We start from the raw sequence: 22,500 nt of genomic DNA on the forward strand, positions 1-22,500 counted from the left end.
TGTGTGTTCACTACGGTCTATTTTTGAGGATAAAACAAACTCAAAAAACATTTTCCATAAAAAAGTAATTATGTCTCTTCTATTGGAATTGTAGACGGTGGCTTGCAAACCGGGCCTCAAGGGCGGTGTACAGAAACGTTTTGTAAAATAACAAATAGGGAGGTGAAAATTTGCTGCACAATGTGAAATGCGCAGAGTAAAACCAGTGATCATTTACATCCGTATGATATCTAATAAATAAATAACATATAAGCACACCTGACACTAGGTTGAGGCTTGAGACTTTGACACGCTCACTTGGCTGCACCATCGAATAAACGGTTCCAAACCGTCATTTTTGATGGGCTTTTATAGTAGTTGAATTATATACATGAAAAATAAAACTTGTTTACATTTCCAAAACCTTCAGTTTCGCAGAACTTGGACAAAATATTAAGCCATTTTTACGCTATCTTGACCAATCAAATTTACCGCTCGTGCTCTCATCGTTGGGGAATATTGAGATTCAGACAAAATTGTGGCTCGTTCTCGGAAACGCAAAGCAAGGGTTGAAAAGACCCTTCGCATGTCCTTTTTCTAAAGACTACGTGGGGGGTAAGGTGTTCTATGAAACGTCTTGTCTATCAATGGATTATTAATCAATAGCAATTTTAAAAGATTGTATAAATTTGCATCCTGCTATACAAAGCCCTGCACTTATGTAATAAATAGAAATATTTACATCACTTGCTTTTAACAGCCAATCGGCGATCAGATCACAAAAGTCAGAAAAACATGGCTGCATCCTTACAGATCACCGGGATTAGAAATTCACATTATTTGAATTTGTGTCATACAAGGATGTAAAATGAGAAATTCAATAATAGTCAGCTCTTGTAATTCTTACATTTTGAAATCTGAACTTGGATTCCATTTAATGTAACCCAAAACAGAATATATATATATTTTTAAATAACTACAATGGCACTCGTAGAGCACATACCTCCTCTAGGATGACGAGTTTACGTGTTGTATCCACCGATAGGCCGGATCTGGACCTGAACCAAAATCGAATCGGCTCGTTCTTGTCAACTACCCAACTCATGCACCTGGTTTCATCATAATCCGTCCACAACTTTTTGAGATACAGTATCATGCCTTATATCGGCCTCATATTTTTGGCCCAATCTTCCACGAGTGAAGAATAACTTTAAAGATTCTAAGATCGAGATCAGGATCTTCACCAAAATCTAATCATTTCGTGCTTGTCACACACCCAACCTCTCCACCAAATTTCATCTGTATCTATCCATATCTTTTTTAAATACTCTTCCCACAGACAGACAGACAGACAGACAGACAGACAGGGGTGAAAACATTACCTCTGTCTCCCTTCGCGGTGGAGGTAATTACACTCTTAGCAGCATGGTAATCCTCTTAGAGAAAGTTTTATTAGAATAAAATTCCTCCATTTAACCACCAAAAACCCCTCCATTTAACCACCAAAAATCCCTCCATTTAACCACCAAAACCCCCTCCATTTAACCACCAAAAATCCCTCCATTTAACCACCAAAAATCCCTCCATTTAACCACCAAAAATCCCTCTATTTAACCACCAAAACCCCTCCATTTAACCACCAAAAATCCCTCCATTTAACCACCAAAACCCCCTCCATTTAACCACCAAAAACCCCTCCATTTAACCACCAAAAATCCCTCCATTTAACCACCAAAACCCCCTCCATTTAACCACCAAAAATCCCTCCATTTAACCACCAAAACCCCCTCCATTTAACCACCAAAAACCCCTCCATTTAACCACCAAAAATCCCTCCATTTAACCACCAAAACCCCCTCCATTTAACCACCAAAAATCCCTCCATTTAACCACCAAAAATCCCTCCATTTAACCACCAAAAATCCCTCTATTTAACCACCAAAACCCCTCCATTTAACCACCAAAAATCCCTCCATTTAACCACCAAAAATCCCTCCATTTAACCACCAAAAATCCCTCTATTTAACCACCAAAACCCCCTCCATTTAACCACCAAAAACCCCTCCATTTAACCACCAAAAATCCATCCATTTAACCACCAAAAATCCCTCCATTTAACCACCAAACATCCCTCCATTTAACCACCAAGAATCCCTCCATTTAACCACCAAAAACCCCTCCATTTAACCACCAAAAATCCCTCCATTTAACCACCAAAACCCCCCTCCATTTAACCACCAAAAACCCCTCCATTTAACCACCAAAACCCCCTCCATTTAACCACCAAAAATCCCTCCATTTAACCACCAAAAATCCCTCCATTTAACCAACAAAAATCCCTCCATTTAACCACCAAGAATCCCTCCATTTAACCACCAAGAATCCCTCCATTTAACCACCAAGAATCCCTCCATTTAACCACCAAAAACCCCTCCATTTAACCACCAAAACCCCCTCCATTTAACCACCAAAAACCCCTCCATTTAACAACCAAAAATCCCTCCATTTAACCACCAAGAATCCCTCCATTTAACCACCAAGAATCCCTCCATTTAACCACCAAGAATCCCTCCATTTAACCACCAAAAACCCCTCCATTTAACCACCAAAACCCCCTCCATTTAACCACCAAAACCCCTCCATTTAACCACCAAACCCCCTCCATTTAACCACCAAAAGCCCCTCCATTTAACCACCAAAAACCCCTCCATTTAACCACCAAAACCCCCTCCATTTAACCACCAAAAACCCCTCCATTTAACCACCAAAACCCCTCCATTTCGCCACCAAAAACCCCTCCATTTAACCACCAAAAACCCCTCCATTTAACCACCAAAAACCCCTCCATTTAACCACCAAAAACCCCTCCATTTAACCACCAAAAATCCCTCCATTTAACCACCAAAAATCCCTCCATTTAACCACCAAAAATCCCTCCATTTAACCACCAAGAGTCCCTCCATTTAACCACCAAAAACCCCTCCATTTAACCACCAAAACCCCCTCCATTTAACCACCAAAAATTCCTCCATTTAACCACCAAAAACCCCTCCATTTAACCACCAAAACCCCCTCCATTTAACCACCAAAACCCCTCCATTTCGCCACCAAAAACCCCTCCATTTAACCACCAAAAACCCCTCCATTTAACCACCAAAAACCCCTCCATTTAACCACCAAAAACCCCTCCATTTAACCACCAAAAACCCCTCCATTTAACCACCAAATCCCCTCCATTTAACCAGCCTCACTCCCCTTCCAAGAAAGATATTCACAACATGGGGCTTTCTCATGCTGTTTATTAGCAGTGCAAAAGGTAAGCAGATTGCATGGAATTGTGACAGTAAACGTTTGCTAATAAAGATTATAATTATAAACACGTGATTAATTTTCAATCTCCATATGGTAACTCTCCTTAATGTTGACGGCGATTAAATTAAGAGCAATAACATGATTCTCAAGACATAAAGGACGCCATTACATGGCCTTTCCCAAAACAAGCAAAAGTGATTCTTCATTATGGTTGTAGAAATCATTTTCGTCCCTTAAAAGGCATTTCAAATGAAGCAAGATGTCCCCATGATAACCTCGGCCCACAACATAACGACTGCACATGGCTTTCCAAGCCTATTTGGTGGGTTTTTCCAAGTGACTGGCCCTTTATTATGGAGTTGCTGTTTGCAATGCGATTTCACCAAATAGGACATTTCACCGAGAGCGATGAAGCACAAAAAGGAAATCGCTCCAATTGGACCTTGGTGTTCTTGGCTGCAGAGGAAATGCAATTTCACTTCCACATTAGAGAATTTAGCTGGCACGAGCCAGACAAGAAAGATGTTTGGAGAAGGCCCAGTTGTTTACTTGGTTGGAGATGATCAGGCAAAGATCAATCTGTGAACCTTCCATTTTCACATCTCTCTTACCGCTCACCATGCACGAGCAAAATGTCATGTCTTTTAGTCTAAACAACAAAGCACCATCACAAACAACAACAACGAACTAGATATCTGCGATCGCCAAGGATAGGCCACCCCCGGTACCCGCGATCTAATGATGGCCATATTTGTTTAGACCACCATATGACCTTGACCTTCAACATTAAGGGATAGAGTTTAAATTAAGAAAACGTGTCCCCATCTACAATCTATCCAAAAAACTCAACATCATGAAAATTGGAGGAAAATTATTCAAGTTTTGATCAAAAAGGTGATTTTTGATAATTAGGTCACAATCCGAAAAAAGTAGGTCAAGGACACTAATCAAATATCAGGTGTCACAACTTCAGTGCAGGTATACTATTATGATGCTAGAACACCTTGGAAGGTAAAGGAGAAAAATGGCCAAATTTTTTTTTATCCGTATTGGCAAAATTGAACGATGACAGAAAAATGAGTTCTTTTTTTCAGTGATATTTGATTTGACCTTTAACCCGGAGGGGTATAATGCAACATAAATGCAGCATCCACTAGGCTATCTAGAGAGGGCAATTTCATTCTGATTGAACAAAAATTTGTCGAATTATACAAAAAAGTGAAAGTTTCTATAAGTGGGTCGTGACCTTAAAAAATAGGTCAAGGTCAAAAAAGATTGTCAACCTCTGCATACTTTTTTATCCAATTATTGATGAAAATTTTAATTCCAAAAGTCCCAGGTGGCTCCGAGGTACAGATACAGAAATTGGGATTGCAGGAAGAATAAACAAAGAAACAAACAACTTTAAAATGGTGGTTTAATGCTCATAGTGGCCTAATCAACTCTGATGTACAATTAAAATTAGGGGCACTAATTGTTGAAACAAACTCTACAGCAGGTATAAGCCTCTCCTATAGGATAGGGGGAAGCCAGAGGTTTTTACCTGTTGTAGTGTTTGTATATAGGGGGAGGCTTAATAATAACATGGGGAACCCGAACAAGTAACCCTAACCGAAGAAGAAGAAGAACTACCTTTAGAGGCCATTTTTCCCCGCAGAGCAGGGGTTGGCCTTTTTTGGGCACCATGGTCCCTTTTTTTTTGAAGCAAAGTTTTATGGCCGGATGCCCTTCCTGCCGCTAACCCTGTTAATCGCCTTTTGTGACACAGTGAAGTGGTACTCAATTTGTTGACCTCGGAAGGATGACTGGCTCACTCAACCCCCCTGGCGTTAATTCAGCGATCGACTGGGATTTGAACCCAGGATTCTAGGATCCCAATCCGGCACCCTAACCGCTAAGCCAACACCAGGCCTATAACCCTAACCAAAGATTGTAAAATAAAGGAAATAAAGGCAAAGTTGTAAAGATCAATTTACAAAAAAGATACTTTGCCACACCCATGATTATAAAACAAATTAAGAAGCAAAACAAAAGTCAAAAGCAGTTATATGTGATAAAAAAAACCTGTGACAAATCATGTGTTTGTGTTTTAAATGATATATCGTCACACAGATATAACTCTTCGGGAATGAAAAGGGATTGTAAATGAAAGGTGATGGATGTGGTTGGAAAAGGCCGAAAGTTGAATTTAAATAGTTCAATGACCAATGTTTCGATCTATCTCTCCGTCTACGTACTCTTATAGCAGTACACTCCAAAGGTGGCGTTTGTGGGACTGGGATAGCCAAAGGAGCGGACACCCGGTTCATCAACCCCACAGTTAGACCGCGGAACGGACATGGCATAGCGAACGCTGCCGTCGGCGAGCCAGCCACCGTCGCAGCGCTCGTAGCCTTCCAGCGCCCAAGCCGCATACATATGGCTCACTTTGGCAATGATGGCACCATCATGGAAACAGGCCTCTTTGGCTTGAATGAAGGACAGGCCTTTTCCATTCAGGCTCAAGTAGTAAATTTGGCCTGCAGAAAAACAAGGGTGGGAAAAAGTAAGAAAAATCATGCAGCTTTCCGACAAGGACACTGAAACTGTTCAAACATTTGCAACCGAACTATCTTGTCCCTTCCGGGTTCCATTCATATAGTTAGGGTCTTATTTCCCCCTATAAATGTCCTTCCCCAATAACTGTGAGCATCCATAATGGAATATGCACACAATTCACTTCATATCTCCACTTTAGTCAACGGACATCGAATGGACACACTTATCATCCTCATTTTTCTGGTATTGCGAAAAAGTTCAATCAAAGCTGATTTGTGGCCTCATTAATGTAAAACCCACACAATGCTGCTAAATCAGGAAAATATCCATCGGCATGAGGAATGATATGGCAGTGAGTGCTTTGCCGACTGTATAAACAACGTTCGGCCTCCTAAGTCTCGGATCACAAGATGTCATTCCAACCGTAGATGTTGTGATTGAATGTATACCCAATTACCTACCCACAAAGATATAACAAGTGGGAGAAAAAGTACTTTAAAGGAAACATCAATGACGCAAGGTATTGCATGTATGTGCAAGTCATGAAGTGAGGAGTAAACCTGGAAAGGTAGAGGAAAAGCAGAAAGCATCAAACATGGCCGTGCTCTTATCGGGGTAACCATAGCTCCGTATGCCAGGTTCTTGGCCTTCTCCGCCACAGGGCCCACGAGAAGCTTGTACGGGGTATCCAACTGAAGCGTCACTCAGCCAGCCAGCGTTGCACCACTCGAAGCCCGAGGCCCATGCGGCCTGCAGTTGCTTCGGTGTAGCCAGTTTGCTCTCTTGACTGTCGCAGGCTTCTTGGGCCTGGTCCAGGGAAAGACGATAGCGCCCGCTTGGTGACTGGTGTGGATAGACAACCCCTGTGGTGGGTGGGTGAACCACAACCAACATGAATTTATCAATCGGTTTTAATTTCGATAAAAATAACGTTGACAATTACACCAACAACAACAACAACAACAACAACAGGCATTTTAAGGCCATTTTCCCTGCTAGAGCGGGGGTTAGCCTTGCGGTCCCCATGACAATCTTCTCCATTTTGCCCTATTTTCTGCATCTCCCCTTGTTAACCCCCTTGCCCACATTTCTTCTTCCACCACCTTTAGCCAAGTCTTTCTCGGTCTTCCCCGTCCTCTACTTCCTTCTACATTCATTTCCATCACTCTTCTCAACCAGTCACTTTCATCCTTCCTCAACACATGACCAAACCATCTCAACCTGTTCCTCTTCACAGCATCAATCACAGGCTCTATTCCCATCATCTTTCGCAATTCATCATTTGTCTTCCTCTCTCTCAACGATACTTCGCACATCCACCGAACCATTCGCATTTCCACCCTTTCCAGCCTTCGTTGCTGCTCTACGTTCATTACCCATGTCTCGCTCCCATAAATCATAACACTTCTCACACATGCAGCATACACCTTTCCCTTCAGCTTCAACGACACTCCCCTCCTCGTAAGCACGCCACTCAGTTCCCGAAACTTCTTCCATGCCCATCTCACTCTAGCAACCGTTGCCGAGTCTGATCCACCTTCTCCATTCAGCATGTCTCCTAGGTAACAAAATGTTTTCACACCTTCCAGCTTCACGCCGTCTCCAAGACCCAAATCAACATTTCCTCCATCTGCAGCTCCCTCTGTGCACACCTTACATTTGAATGTAGCTGCCACACTGGTTAATGACCCTCTCAAACCACTACATTTTTGATGAACCCACTCAGCACACATTGTACATTGAATGGAGTTCACTCCGACACCCTTCCTGCACACAGTCTGGGTCTGCACACAATTACACCAATCATTCAATATTATTGCAAACAACCATAAAATTTATATTGCAGCTCTGTAAATTACATCATCCTCACGTGTCGCTCTGGTGTGAAATGTATACCGGAGCCATCAATATTAGTTCAATTGCGAATCGCTTCCACTCACCTTTAACTGTAAGTTCCACCTCGACAGTCTTCTCTTCCAGACCGTCGATGACCTCACACTTGTAAAGTCCATCATCCTCAATTGTGACCTCTTGCAGTTCTAACGAAACATCCCGCCGGTCTTGTCTCCTGAGGCTCGCTCGCCCAGTGTAGGCACTGTAGGCCCTCTCGTGCTGTCCCAACGCTGCAAGGACACCCTCTTCCTGCCACGACGGTGAAAGCACTTTGGTCCATTGAACGCGGACAAGATCTCTGACGCTGCTTGGCCCCTCTCGCCCCTTATAGGTATACCGGCAGGGCAGCACCACGTTGCCGCCGCGGAGAGTGGAGACATTGGTGGAGTCTGCCTGCACCTCAAGGTGTATGTTTGAGATTTCTATGGTGGGAAAATAAAATTAAAGGGGATCATTATATACAAATGATCAATTTTGGCAAGTCTGATCCCAACAATTCCAAGTACCAGGACTTATTTTCTTCTTATGCTTTGATGTCACCAAATCGGTGTTGTAGCTCTTCTCATTCATAAAGGAGTCAAACCTTTCATTATTATGAACCGAAATGCCAGCTCAGCGCTAATGAATAACTTAACAAGTCAACTTGTTTAGGGTTAGTCAGTGTGGTCAGTGTTGAAAAATGCCATGAGCTATCGTTGAAATCAACAAGTAGTTGCTTGAAACATAATCTCTCAGCAAAGCTAAGTTCATGTTCACAAAAGCTTCCAAATGAACACCATTTCGACCTGAGCTATACACAAGAGGGAGGTGAACATGGGGAGAAGGTTTGATCTTCATATCCCACTGGAATTCTTTTGAGTTTGAGGTCAATGAGAATGTGTGCCCTCAAAGGCTCAGCAGCCAAACCGGTTTGGGAATCTCTCAGTAGGTGCATGACCTTCCTTACAGACACGATGTAGTAGACGACGGAATGCTGGCCTTTCGCATTTAGGTCTCGCTTAAATTATTCACCCAATTAGTAGAACGAGATATTTCCTTCTCTCGTAAAAGAGACTTTGTGGTATGAATAAGACAATATCCATCCATCCTGACAATATCCTTCAATATCCATCTCCCCATCTTGTCTCCCGCTCCCTTTATTATATGTTTTATGTGTCCGTTTATGTTTTTTTGTCATCAATGTTAGCTTTTACACGAGCCTCGATTTTGTAATACAAAAAAAATTCATATATATATATATATCTATCTCTCTCTCTCTCTCTCTCTCTCTCTCTCTCTCTCTCTCTCTCTCTCTCTGTCTCTGTCTCTCTCTCTGTCTCTCTCTCTGTCTCTCTCTCTGTCTCTCTCTCTGTCTCTCTCTCTCTCTCTCTCTGCTCTCTCTCTCTCTCTCTCTCTGTCTCTGTCTCTCTCTCTCTCTCTCTCTCTCTCTCTCTCTCTCTCTCTCTCTGTCTCTCTCTCTCTCTCTCTCTCTCTCTCTCTCTCAGTCTCTCTCTCTGTCTCTGTCTCTCTGTCTCTCTCTCTCTGTCTCTCTCTCTCTGTCTCTCTCTCTCTGTCTCTCTCTCTCTGTCTCTCTCTCTCTGTCTCTCTCTCTCTCTGTCTCTCTCTCTCTCTCTCTCTCTCTCTCTCTCTCTCTGTCTCTCTCTCTCTCTCTGTGTGTTGTGGACCTGACTTGAAGGCGGGGGTACACTATTCTAGATGCAGGGAATCTCTGGGCCGCTCCTGGGAGAACAATCAGCTGTCTCCATGCCGTGGGCTGATTCAAGAAAACTGTCTGTGGCTAAACAACAACAACAACAACAACAACAACAACAACAACAACAACAATACCCCAGTCTACTCGTGTGGCAGACAGTCACAGTGTGAGAAAACTACTGCAGTGTAGACGGTTTTATAACTGGTGTAAAAGTTTAACTTGCAGCAAAAACCTTAAAGTGTGAGCAACTTGATTTTGATGTAAAAATTAGAAAACAGTCTACGGCCTGGCCCGGTGCGATTAGAGTTTCCCAAAGATTCAAAACTGTAGGCAATTTTAACACGAACATTCCAGAAGTATGATGAGATCCTGTGAGTTTGTGCATTTGAGAAGTTTGCCAGTGAATGAGGCTATGTCTGCGGCAAGTCCTGATCATTCGGTTTTTCACCAGGGTCTGAACCAACAATAATAATGCATGATGCTATGCCTGTCTAGCCAGTACAACTTCCTGGTCGTGGGACTTTCTGAAAAATTCCACAGAGGAGTGAAAAGAGACCTTCTTCATTTCAATAGGAAATTCATCAAGGTGTATGAAACAAATGTGATTATCCAAAATGTCAACATTAGGAATAGAAAGAAACATGGCTTCCACCAGTGTCTGAAAGTGGAGTTATTTTGTGCTGGTCAACTCAAGACCGCAAAGCCCCTGAACTAGCCCTTTGCCCATCGTTCCTAAAGGACTGTATTAAAAGATGCCATCGAAAAGACAAGTCCAACACCAGACTTGAAGTTCTAAGAGGAAGATCTCAACAGTCTCAACGGTCTCAACCCAATCTCAACGGTCTCGCAATGTTGCCCGGTTCATTGACAACTGCTCTGAACAGGTTGGCCAGTTTGAGTCTTCCGGGTCACGTAGCTCATGATTATTGGATCCAGGATTGAAACTCTCCATATACAGTCACGTGAAAAAGTAAGTGCACCCCATGTAAAGTTTTGACTTTTTCAACATATTTCAACATACAGCTATTTGATCTTCATTTCAACAATACTGACAGATAAAGGTGATATAATATAACAAATATCATGAAACATTTACATTTTGTAGTCCATTGTATATTTTAAATAAACATAAATGCAAATTTCACATGTGGAAAAAGTAAGTACACCCTTGGCTCTAATAGGTGGTATTGCCCCCTTTGGCAGAAACAACCACAAGTAGGCGTTTCTTATAACTGTCTACCAGTCTCTGACATCGACTGGGAGAAATTTTTGCCCACTCCTCCATGCAGAATTCTTTCAGCTGTGCGATATTTGAGGGGTTTCTTGCATGCACAGGTCGTTTCAAATCCCCCCACAACATCTCGATGGGATTTAGATCCGGGCTTTGACTTGGCCATTCCAGAACCCTCCGTTTCTTTCTTTTCAGCCATTCCTTGGTGGATTTACTGGTATGTTTAGGGTCATTGTCATGTTTCAATATCCACCTTCGGTTGAGCTTCAACACTCCGACAGATGGCCTCACATTATCCTCAAGCACCCTCTGGTACAATGAAGAATTCATAGTGGATTCTCTGATGGTGAGCTGCCTAGGCCCTGATGCAGCAAAGCTGCCCCAAACCATAATATTTCCACCACCATGCTTTACAGTTGGTATCAGGTTCTTGCGGTCAAATGCTGTCTTTGGTTTTCGCCAAACATGTCTTCTGGTACTGTGGCCAAATAGCTCTACCTTTGACTCATCTGTCCAGAGCACATTGTTCCAGAAGGGCTGGTCTTTGCCTAGGTGTTCATTGGCAAACTTTAGTCTTGCCCTGATGTTCTTTCTGGACAGCAAAGATTTCCTCCTGGCACACCTCCCATGTAGATCAAATTTGTGCAGCCTCTTTCCAATGGTAGACTCATACACTTTGACATCAACAGTGGCAAGAGCTACCTGTCGGTCCCGTGATGACATTCTGGGGTTCTTAGAGACTTCTTTCAGCATCTTGCGGTCTGCTCTCGGGCTGAACTTACTGGCCTGGCTTGAACAAGTTGGCAGTTGTTTGGAATCTTCTCCACTTGTAGATGATCTTCCGGACAGTCGAATGATTGATTTCAAATTGTTTGGAGATATTTTTAAACCCCTTCCCAGACTCGTAGGCATCTATATTCTATAACCTTCTTTCTGAAGGCCTCAGATAGCTCTTTTGATCTAGGCATGGTGACGCCGCACACTTCAACAACAAAGAGCAAACCAAACTAAATGTCTGAGGTTTAAATAAGACAGGTTCCTCCAAGATCCTCTCTGACGATGTTCTAATCATTTGCACCTGAGCTGGTGCACCTGATTCTAATTTTAGGTATTTGAAGTAGTGATAAATGTAGGGGTGTACTTACTTTTTCCACATGCGAAATTTGCATTTATGTTTATTTAAATTGTACAATGGACTACAAAATGTAAATGTTTCATGATATTTGTTATATTATATCACCTTTATCTGTCAATATTGTTGAAATGAAGATCAAATGTTGAAATATGTTGAAAAAGTCAAAACTTTACATGGGGTGTACTTACTTTTTCACGTGACTGTACTCTATTGATTTGTCCATTATCTACTAATGTCTTTTAAACTAATGTAAGAGTGCACTCATGTCCCCTCATGTGTTTATCGCCAATATTGTAATGTAGATACAAGCTCAACCATGAGACGCAGACACTTAAACAAACACCCATCAGAGAGACTGCTGCTGTGAATGGAGCAAGTGGGGTGAGATAAGATTCAGGTGAGTCTAGATACTTTCATAGATTGGGAAAATGATTGGCAGTTGCAGCTTAACACAAATAAATGTAAAGCGCTGGGAATGGGCAAGAACAATGGAGATGGAGATTACATGATGAAAGGGCGCGTGTGGCAAGATAAGTATGTGGGGATGGCAATAAATACGGGGGACAGTACCAGGTAGCGACAGGTAAAGTTAGCAGAGTTTACATTGTATTCGTAGGGTTACATTATAAATCAAAATACGTGGTTTTAACACTGTATAGGAATCTTTTGAAGCCTCATCTGGAATATTTTGGACAGTTTTGGTCACCAAATCTCAGGAAGGTCAAAGCTGCCATAGACGTAGTACGTCGGATACTTGATTGATTCCGGGCCTAGCTCGACTGAGCTATCAGGAGTGGTTGAAGGAGACAGGGCTTTATACATTAGAGAGGAGGTGATTATGAGGTGATCTGAGAGAGATGGTTAAAATAATGAAGGGAGTGGACAGGATAGGTGTAGTGTTCTTATAACCAGAATAGACAGGACCAGGGGCAACAACCTGAGAGTAATGAGTGGAGTAGAGTTAAGATGACAGTAAGGCAAGGGTCTTTCATGCAGAAGTTAATGTAGTTAAGGCATAGCTAGTTACCTTGGCCACCGAAGAGGTTATGTTTTTCATCTCTGTCTGTCTGTGAATAAGATATCTCAAAAAGTTATGCATGGATTTAAAAGAGGCTTGGTGGACAGGTTGAATGTGTGACAAGGACGAATTGATCAGATTATGGTGAAGATTCGAATCCGAGATTTTTAAAAGTGATTCTTCACCATTGAGTGATAGGGTCAGAAACGATATATACCACGGTATCTCAAAAAGTTATGGACGAACTATGACGACACTTGGGGGATGAGTTGGTTAGGTGACAAGAACAAGCCGATAAGATTTTGGTTCAGGTCAAAATCCAGACCCAGCCTATCAATGGATAAGAAGAAGAACCACCTTTAGAGGCCATTTTTCACCGCAGAGCAGGGGTTGGCCTTTTTCGGGCACCGTGGTCCCCTTTTTGAAGCAATGTTTAGCAGCCGGATGCCCTTCCTGCCGCTAACCCTGTTAGTCGCCTCTTGCGACACACAGGGAATTACCAGTGAACTGGTACTCAATTTGCCGACCTCGGAAGGATGACAGGCTGAGTCAACCCCCCTGGCGTTAATTCAGCGATCGACCGGGATTCGAACCCAGGATCCTAGGATCCCAAGCCGGCACCCTAACCGCTAAGCCAACACCAGGCTTTGGATACAAAACATAAACTGTTCAGCCTGGCGGAGGTATGTGCTCCACTGAGTGTCATTCTCGATAATAACACATCGCATAGGAGTAGCTGGTCAGTGAATGGAATGATCTTACTGGAAAGGTAGTGGCAGCAGAAATAGTAGATAGGTTTTAATTTGAGTTAGATAGGTACCTATCTATAAATATTGGGCCTGGAGAGATTCTTGGCTATTGGCAGGAATGATTGGTAGCTGAAGTATGGATCAGTGATTTGATACCTGTGTCGTGATTGTGATGTTTGCTTGAGAGTCTCATCAAAAGGTGAACTCGCTATCTGTGTTTGTTCATTCCTTACCCTACAGCCGCGTTGCCTCCCACCATCCCACCCAGTTCCCCTCCTTCCAAATAAAACAGCAATAATAATAAATTTGTATTGTAATTTTAAATAATAATAATAATATATATATTTTTGTCTTATATAATATTATATATATATATATATATATATATATATATATATACTTGCTTCTGTGTGTGGTACTGTATATATACATATATACTTGCTTCTGTGTGTGGTACTGTATATATACATATATACTTGCTTCTGTGTGTGGTACTGTATATATACATATATACTTGTTTCTGTGTGTGGTACTGTATACTTGCTTCTGTGTGTGGTACTGTATATATACATATATACTTGCTTCTGTGTGTGGTACTGTATACTTGCTTCTGTGTGTGGTACTGTATATATACATATATACTTGCTTCTGTGTGTGGTACTGTATACTTGCTTCTGTGTGTGGTACTGTATATATACATATATACTTGCTTCTGTGTGTGGTACTGTATATTTATATACACAGGGTGTTTCAAACAAAGTGCACTATCTAAGCAGCTTGATATTCTGTCGTTTGTAATGCTATACCCTTCTCTTTTGCAGGTTATGGTGGTGGTGGTAGTATGCCATTTTTAACAAGTAGTAAGTAGGACCCTACATCAACTATGGTGTTCACAGTGGAACAAAAAGTGAAATCGTGACTTTGTGGTTTGAGCCAAAAATCCAACATGTAGATGTGCTGATGATACTGCCAGTATTACAATGTTCACACCCGTAATAGACCTTCCAATGGGAACATTCAGTTGTTTGTGGAGCACTTCCAAGGACATGGAAGCATGAATGATTGAAATAAAGGCAACAGTGGCCGCTTACCAGGTGTTACCAAGGACCAAGGGAACATTGATCTTGCAAGAGATTCCGTCATCGAAAGTCCTAAGAAATCCCATAATCGGCGTTCCTGAGAACTGGCGATCTCAGCCTCATCTGTGTGGTACATTCTCATTTCTGAACTCGAGCTCTAACCCTACATCATATCTGACACTAACTCTGAATGACATGGCAAGACGAGTAACAACGTGTGATTGGTTGACCTGAATGGAAAGGTACCCAAATTGGATCAACTCCTTGTGGTTCAGTGATGAAGCACACATCCATTTGAATGGGGCTACCAACAATCACAACAACATCTTCTGAGGTGCTGAGCCTCTCGAGGAGGTGTCCAAGATGTCTCTCAAGGACCCCAAGTCCACTTCTTTCTGTGAATTGAATGCCAGATGGGGTATGCTGGGACCATATTGGTTCGAGGTCGCCAATGGTAAGACGGTGACTGTCAACAGCGAGCGGTACCGCGAGGTCTCGCACCAATGTCACACTGATCTTGCTCAACTTCTGTCTCTAAACCAACTCAGACTTCCATGGTTCATGCAGGACGGTGCCCCACCGCACACTGCAGGTGACACCATCGACTTGCTCCACCAACTGTTTGGAAGTCGTGTCATCAGCCTGGGCACAGCACATCAGTGGGTGACCCACAGCGTGGATTTGAATCCATTGGATTTTCTTCTTTTTGGGTGCTGCCAAAGGTCAAGATTACACCAACAAACTTCAAACCCTGGCTGTCCTGAAGCAGGAGGTGGAGGATTACCGTTAGGCTCCCACTCCAGCCACTTGCAGACGAGTTGTGGACAGTTTCGGAGTCAAGATCCAAGCCTGTTTGAACAGAGGTGGAGCACACATTGAAAATGTCAATTACAAGCAGTATAATGAGTGATTTGAAAATGGCATGGCTTTCCATTAATGTATCACTGAACTTGCTAACCTTTTGTAATTTTTCTGCAATAAAATGTTCAAATATCCCACTTTTTTTGAAACACCCTGTACATATGTATATAACACCCAGCTGATACAGTGCCTTCAGCAAATATTCTCACCCCTTGACTTTTTTCACATTTTGGTGTTACAGCCTGAATTTAAAATAGATTAAATTAAAAAAAATTGTCACTGATCTACACATAATATCAAAGTGATTTTTTTTGGGGGAAACAACAAAATGTGAAAAAGGTTAAGGGGTGTGAATACTTTTTGAAAGCACTGTAACTGTCCTTGTACCACAGTTCTTATCTGCACTCCACCACAACACTTCCACCTGATATAGCACAAGTTTGATGGGCCACGTTGAAAATCTTGCATCAAAAATCCTTGTGTATTATCATCATGAGAATCTCTATTAATTTTTGCGAAATTATGATATTTACTCTGTGGTCGACGTGTATCGTGTATGTATTTTCAGTTATTTAGTCTAGTGCTTCACCTCATCACAAGGTGAGTAGCATCCCCTTAGATATCATAGAGATTTCTGGAATGCTGAGACTGATGGAGATGTGTGAACACTGTGCACTTGTGAATATTCACATCCAGGTATCATGAAGGTTGTGTTTCAACCACAATGCTGCAAAGATCCAAAGTTTGGTTTATTTGCATATTCGCCCTCATCGATTAGCAAAATAAATCTACCGATGTTCGTCCATTTATGATCTATCCATCGTGCCTAGGATGTTATTACTTGCAAAACCGAAGATTTTTTATGTACAGTCACGTGAAAAAGTAAGTACGCCCCATGTAAAGTTTTGACGTTTTCAACATATTTCAACATACAGCTATTTTTTTTTTTTTTTTTTTTTTTTTTTTTTTTGTATACAAGATCGAGGCTCGTGAAAGAGCTAACATTAATCACACAAAAAGACAAACCGACACACAAAACACAAAAAACAAGGGGAGCGGCAGACAAGATGGGGAGAGAGGGGGAAGGACACAAAGAGAGGGGGAAGGACACAAACACAACATTTGAGAGCAGGGACATCGGGAGGACTTGGGGGGAGGTGGGAGAGGATTAAAACATATGAACACTGCAAGGACTCTGGGGTGAATTACCGGGGGTAGAAAAGATCAAGGTTTTCGATGGGGGAAGATAAGAGATGGTGGTGAACAGCTGTTTTAAAGACCTGGAGGGAGGAGTGGGATTGAAGGGAGTGGGGGAGTTTGTTCCAGAGGCGGGAGAAAAGGGGAATGAAAGAGTGAAGGTGAGCAGAGAGCCTAGACTTTGGCAGTTTAACCAGAAGAGGGTTGCAGGCAGATCTTGTGCGACCTGAAGGAATATTGGGGGGACAGAGCACAGAGAGAGCTGGGGGAGCAAGGCCGGAGAGGAGTCGGTAGAAGACAGAAAGACCACCAACCTGCCTGCGGTGAGTGAGTGAAAGGCCCTCGGCGTTGACTACATCGCAGGAGATTCCAATGATTCTGAAGAATGATATTTGAATGAATGATATTCATTTCCAATGAATGATATTTGATCTTCATTTCAACAATATTGATAGATAAAGGTGATATAATATAACAAATATCATGAAACAATTCCATTTTGTTGTCCATTGTATCTATCTATAATTCCAGTAATCTCTGTACGTCTGTACGTCTGTACGTTTGTTTGTCTGTGACCGCTGTTTCTCGACAACCACGGGTCCGATATACTTTTAACTTGCCAGGTATATTGCTGGGGACCCGAGGATGTGCCTTTTCAAGGTTTCATATTAATCGGACAATTACTTACCGAGCTATGTCCAAAAAACGATTCAACCAATCAGAGAGCAGCGAACGATCGCGTGTGCCGAACGTGGAGGACACACTCTGCCTCGGATGGCACATTTGAGAGCGTATTCATTTATTTCACGTTTGCAAACTATGTTGGCGTTAAACTATGTTTTAAAACTAATAAAACCGAATTTGCGATTCATTCGCTTTCCTGCGCGTTTGTGCACGCGATGGCGATTTCTTTACCAAACTCCGGAAGCCGTTCGCTTTGGACCAAACCATTGCATGTAAATAGAGGGGGGGGATTGTCACCGTACTCGCAAGCCGTTCGCTTTGGACCAAACCATTTCATGTAAATAGAGGGGGGGGATATAATTTTAGATATAGATATAGTACGGGCAATGCCCTAGTAATTTAAATAAACATAAATGCAAATTTCACATGTGGAAAAAGTAAGTGCACCCTTGGCTCTAATAGGTGGTATTGCTCCCTTTGGCAGAAACAACCTCAAGTAGGCGTTTCTTATAACTGTCTACCAGTCTCTGACATCGACTGGGAGAAATTTTTGCCCACTCCTCCATGCAGAATTCTTTCAGCTGTGCGATGTTTGAGGGGTTTCTTGCATGCACAGCTCGTTTCAAATCCCCCCACAACATCTCAATGGGATTTAGATCCGGGCTTTGACTTGGCCGTTCCAGAACCCTCCATTTCTTTCTTTTCAGCCATTCCTTGGTGGATTTACTGGTATGTTTAGGGTCATTGTCATGTTGCAAGGTCCACCTTCGGTTGAGCTTCAACTTTCCGACAGATGGCCTCACATTATCCTCAAGCACCCTCTGGTACAATGAAGAATTCATAGTGGATTCTATGATGGTGAGCTGCCCAGGCCCTGATGCAGCAAAGCTGCCCCAAACCATGTTTCCACCACCATGCTTTACAGTTGGTATCAGGTTCTTGTGGTCAAATGCTGTCTTTGGTTTTCACCAAACATGTCTTCTGGTACTGTGGCCAAATAGCTCTACCTTTGACTCATCTGTCCAGAGCACATTGTTCCAGAAGTGCTAGTCTTTGCCTAGGTGTTCATTGGCAAACTTTAGTCTTGCCCTGATGTTCTTTCTGGATAGCAAAGGTTTCCTCCTGGCACACCTCCCATGTAGATCAAATTTGTGCAGCCTCATTCTAATGGTAGACTCGTGCACTTTGACATCAACAGTGGCAAGAACTACCTGTAGGTCCCATGATGACATTCTGGGGTTCTTAGAGACTTCTTTCAGCATCTTGCGGTCTGCTCTTGGGCTGAACTTGCTGGGGCGGCCTGGCCTGAACAAGTTGGCAGTTGTTTGGAATCTTCTCCACTTGTAGATGATCTTCCAGACAGTCGCATGATTGATTTCAAATTGTTTGGAGATCTTTTTAAATCCCTTCCCAGACTCGTAGGCATCTATAACCTTCTTTCTGAAGGCCTCAGAGAGCTCTTTTGATCTAGGCATGGTGACGCCGCACACTTCAACAACAAAGAGCAAACCAAACTAAATGTCTGAGGTTTAAATAAGACAGGTTCCTCCAAGATCCTCTCCGACGATGTTCTAATCATTTGCACCTGATGTGGTGCACCTGATTCTAATTTTAGGTATTTGAAGTAGTGATAAATGTAGGGGTGTACTTACTTTTTCCACATGCGAAATTTGCATTTATGTTTATTTAAATTATACAATGGACTACAAAATGTAAATGTTTCATGATATTTGTTATATTATATCACCTTTATCTATCAATATTGTTGAAATGAAGATCAAATAGCTGTATGTTGAAATATGTTGAAAAAGTCAAAACTTTACATGGGGTGTACTTACTTTTTCACGTGACTGTATATTGGATGGTGTTGTGCGTTATTCTGTCTCTGTTTGTCTGTTTGTCTGTCAGTCACCTACAGGTCACAATTTTAAACTGACCTTCACGAAACTTCACCAAATGTTAGAGTTGGTCATAAGGAAGAAGCCTATTGATTTTTGAGGTCAAAGGTCAAAGGTCATCTTGACGTCAAATTTATAAAATTGCCATTTTTCATCCGATTGACTTCGAATTTGAACAGCATTTGCACATTGAGTCACTAAATTGGGAAACCAACTATTTTCTGAGGTCAAAAGGTCAAAGGTGAAGTCAAGGTCAAACTTCTAATATCAATTTTCATCTGAAAAATCATCAATTTTAATCCGATTGACCTCAGCTTTGATTAAGATTGTCAATTTTAATCTTCATGACATGAACAATTTGATGTATCCATGGATACCTTTTTTGGGGGAGGGGTGGATTTTGCAAGTATCGTGCTCTGCACGACGTCTTCTTGGTTTTTTTGGGTTTGTTTGCATTTATTACAAGTGTAGCCAAATTCAAATGAAATAACAAAGTTTTGTTTTTTTATTTTGTGGGATTTATAAGGAATAGGAGACGCTGCTTTGGTGTCCTCCATAACTCGTTTTCCATGATCCTCACCATCGTATGTGAAGAGTGGAGAGTCTGACTCTTGCTTGAACACAACGGTAGCCGTGGACACGGCAGAGCACAGCAACAGAGCCAGCAGCATGGTTACACCTTAGCAACGATCTCCTGAAGATGAAAACTGACAATGAGACACACACAGTAACCAAGGTAAAACTGTGGGAAGTATATAGGCTACCTGTATTAATGCCAGGTTAATATGGATCCCTTTAGCAGTGAACTGGTTCAACTCACATATCATCATACATATCCATAATGAATGATGTAGTACTTGCACTCCATTACAGAAATCTCTGATGATTTGGGAAATCATGGAACCTGAGAGAAATGTGATGAGATTTTCATCGGATCTTGGGAGAGATTGCCACAAGGGTAATAATACAAGAAAGTTAAAGTCTATCCCAACTCTTAAGGGCTCATGTTCACCGTGAAACACCCAGTTCACTAATACGTTGATCTACTCATGGAGTACCGTAAAATGGGGTGAATAGGGACAGCAAGGTGAATAGGGACACAAATAGAAAAAAAGTTCGGAAACCTTTTTCGCTGAATATTGCTAAATTGATAGCTCCGATGGATGCACATAATATGCACCCATAATATAAACCACGGTGCCAATGAAAAAAAATATGGGATAAAAAGTTTCTCCAAACTGTCCCGATTTCTTGATTATTATTTTTTTGTATTAGTGACTGTCCCTATTCACCCGTAAAACGGGGTGAATAGGGACAGCCATAAAAATCCTATTTATTCCTATTTAACCCATATATGGGGTTAATAGGGACTATAAGTTGCTTTTTAAAAAAACAAGAGAACTTTCAACCCAAATATCAACAAATCAGTATGGTTATCAATTTTCAGCGAAAAAAGTTTCCGAACTTTTTTTCAGTTTGTGTCCCTATTCACCTTGCTGTTCCCCCCATTTATATTCCCCCCATTCCCCCCATTTATACGGTACATGGAATTCTTGAAACTTACAAATCAATATGGTCATAAGTACAAGTACGACACACAAGGGTTATTCAAGAGGATATCATGCCTTTTTTCTACTTAGCAAGGTGTATACATTAACATCGTCAAGTCTGTGTTCGATTCCAGACCCGACTATAAATTGTCGGATTGGTGCCCCCTGCAGGGGTAGGGTATTGAATCACCAAGTGCAGTCTTTACCGCCCACTAGCTAGTACATGGGACACCTGGCTTAATGTCCCTCCAAAGGACATAGTTATTGAAACACCTTGCCCCTCTCAAAGCACCACGATGACAGTTTGATGTCGTGTTGGGAATCAAACCCAGACTAGACAACTCAAAGGTGAGTGTGCTACCTACGAGTAGTAGTAGTAGTAGTAGTAGTAGTAGTAGTAGTAGTAGTAGTATAGTAGATTAGTAGCAGATTAGTAGTAGATTAGTAGTAGTAGTAATAGTAGCAGTAGTAAGTAGTAGTAGTAGTTGTAATACTAGGAGACTACTAGTAGTAGTAGTGCTAGTAGTCATAGTAGTAGTACTATTATGACTATTTTCATGGCCCAATTTAATCCCAGCTTCTCATGGGGTCAGTTGCACAAGGTTTTGCTCTCTACACCCCTCTATCCCAAGAATCCTTCTCTCTGCACCCCTCTATCCCGAGAATCCTTCTCTCTGCACCCCTCTATCCCGAGAATCCTTCTCTCTGCACCCCTCTATCCCGAGAATCCTTCTCTCTGCACCCCTCTATCCCGAGAATCCTTCTCTCTACACCCCTCTATCCTGAGAACCCTTCTCTCTGCACCCCTCTATCCCGAGAATCGTTCTCTCTGCACCCCTCTATCCCGAGAATCCTTCTCTCTACACCCCTCTATCCTGAGAACCCTTCTCTCTGCACCCCTCTATCCCGAGAATCCTTCTCTCTGCACCCCTCTATCCCGAGAATCCTTCTCTCTGCACCCCTCTATCCCAAGAATCCTTCTCTCTGCACCCCTCTATCCCAAGAATCCTTCTCTCTGCACCCCTCTATCCCAAGAATCCTTCTCTCTGCACCCCTCTATCCCGAGAATCCTTCTCTCTGCACCCCTCTATCCCAAGAATCCTTCTCTCTGCACCCCTCTATCCCAATAATCCTTCTCTCTGCACCCCTCTATCCCAAGAATCCTTCTCTCTGCACCCCTCTATCCCAAGAATCCTTCTCTCTGCACCCCTCTATCCCAAGAATCCTTCTCTCTGCACCCCTCTATCCCAAGAATCCTTCTCTCTGCACCCCTCTATCCCAAGAATCCTTCTCTCTGCACCCCTCTATCCCGAGAATCCTTCTCTCTGCACCCCTCTATCCCAAGAATCCTTCTCTCTGCACCCCTCTATCCCGAGAATCCTTCTCTCTGCACCCCAACCTCTTTCATGACTTTCTCTTCCACTTCCTTCCACTTCAATTTTGATGTGTCCATTCTCCTCCTACCAATGTCTCCAACCAAACTATCATCTCAGCCTGACAGGTGTGCATTGGTAAGGGGAAATTCACAATTGTTTTGGTTTGAATAACAAATACAGGAAATTAAGGAGTACTGTACACCTTCGTCTCATATCACAGGTGCCTTATGGTCAACCAGAAGTGTTTTCTTTGCAGGTTCATCCAATCTCCAGTAGATCTAACAGTGAGACCATTCATATGAATGAT

The 22,500-nt window shown here is 42.3% G+C and overlaps 1 protein-coding gene across 3 annotated transcripts in view; it reads right to left on the minus strand.

The window, feature by feature from the left end:
* Positions 1-3,261: 3,261 nt before the first annotated feature.
* Positions 3,262-22,500, minus strand: part of LOC137434416 (hyaluronan and proteoglycan link protein 3) — a 33,463-nt gene continuing 14,224 nt past the window's right edge. For 2 of the 3 annotated variants that reach the window (XM_078785517.1, XM_068127390.2), the window contains exons 3-6: positions 19,848-19,974; positions 7,770-8,144; positions 6,390-6,692; positions 3,262-5,810 (exon numbers count right to left, since the gene is read on the minus strand). In XM_078785517.1, the coding sequence (XP_078641643.1) occupies positions 5,521-5,810; positions 6,390-6,692; positions 7,770-8,144; positions 19,848-19,938 (1,059 nt within the window). In that variant the 5' untranslated portion in view covers positions 19,939-19,974 and the 3' untranslated portion in view covers positions 3,262-5,520. The remainder of the gene's footprint in view (positions 5,811-6,389; positions 6,693-7,769; positions 8,145-19,847; positions 19,975-22,500) is intronic. The other variant, XM_068127391.2, reaches the window with a different exon arrangement.

Source organism: Myxine glutinosa, chromosome 10, assembly GCF_964187855.1.
Source record: "Myxine glutinosa chromosome 10, kmMyxGlut1.1, whole genome shotgun sequence".
NCBI lineage: Eukaryota > Metazoa > Chordata > Myxini > Myxiniformes > Myxinidae > Myxine > Myxine glutinosa.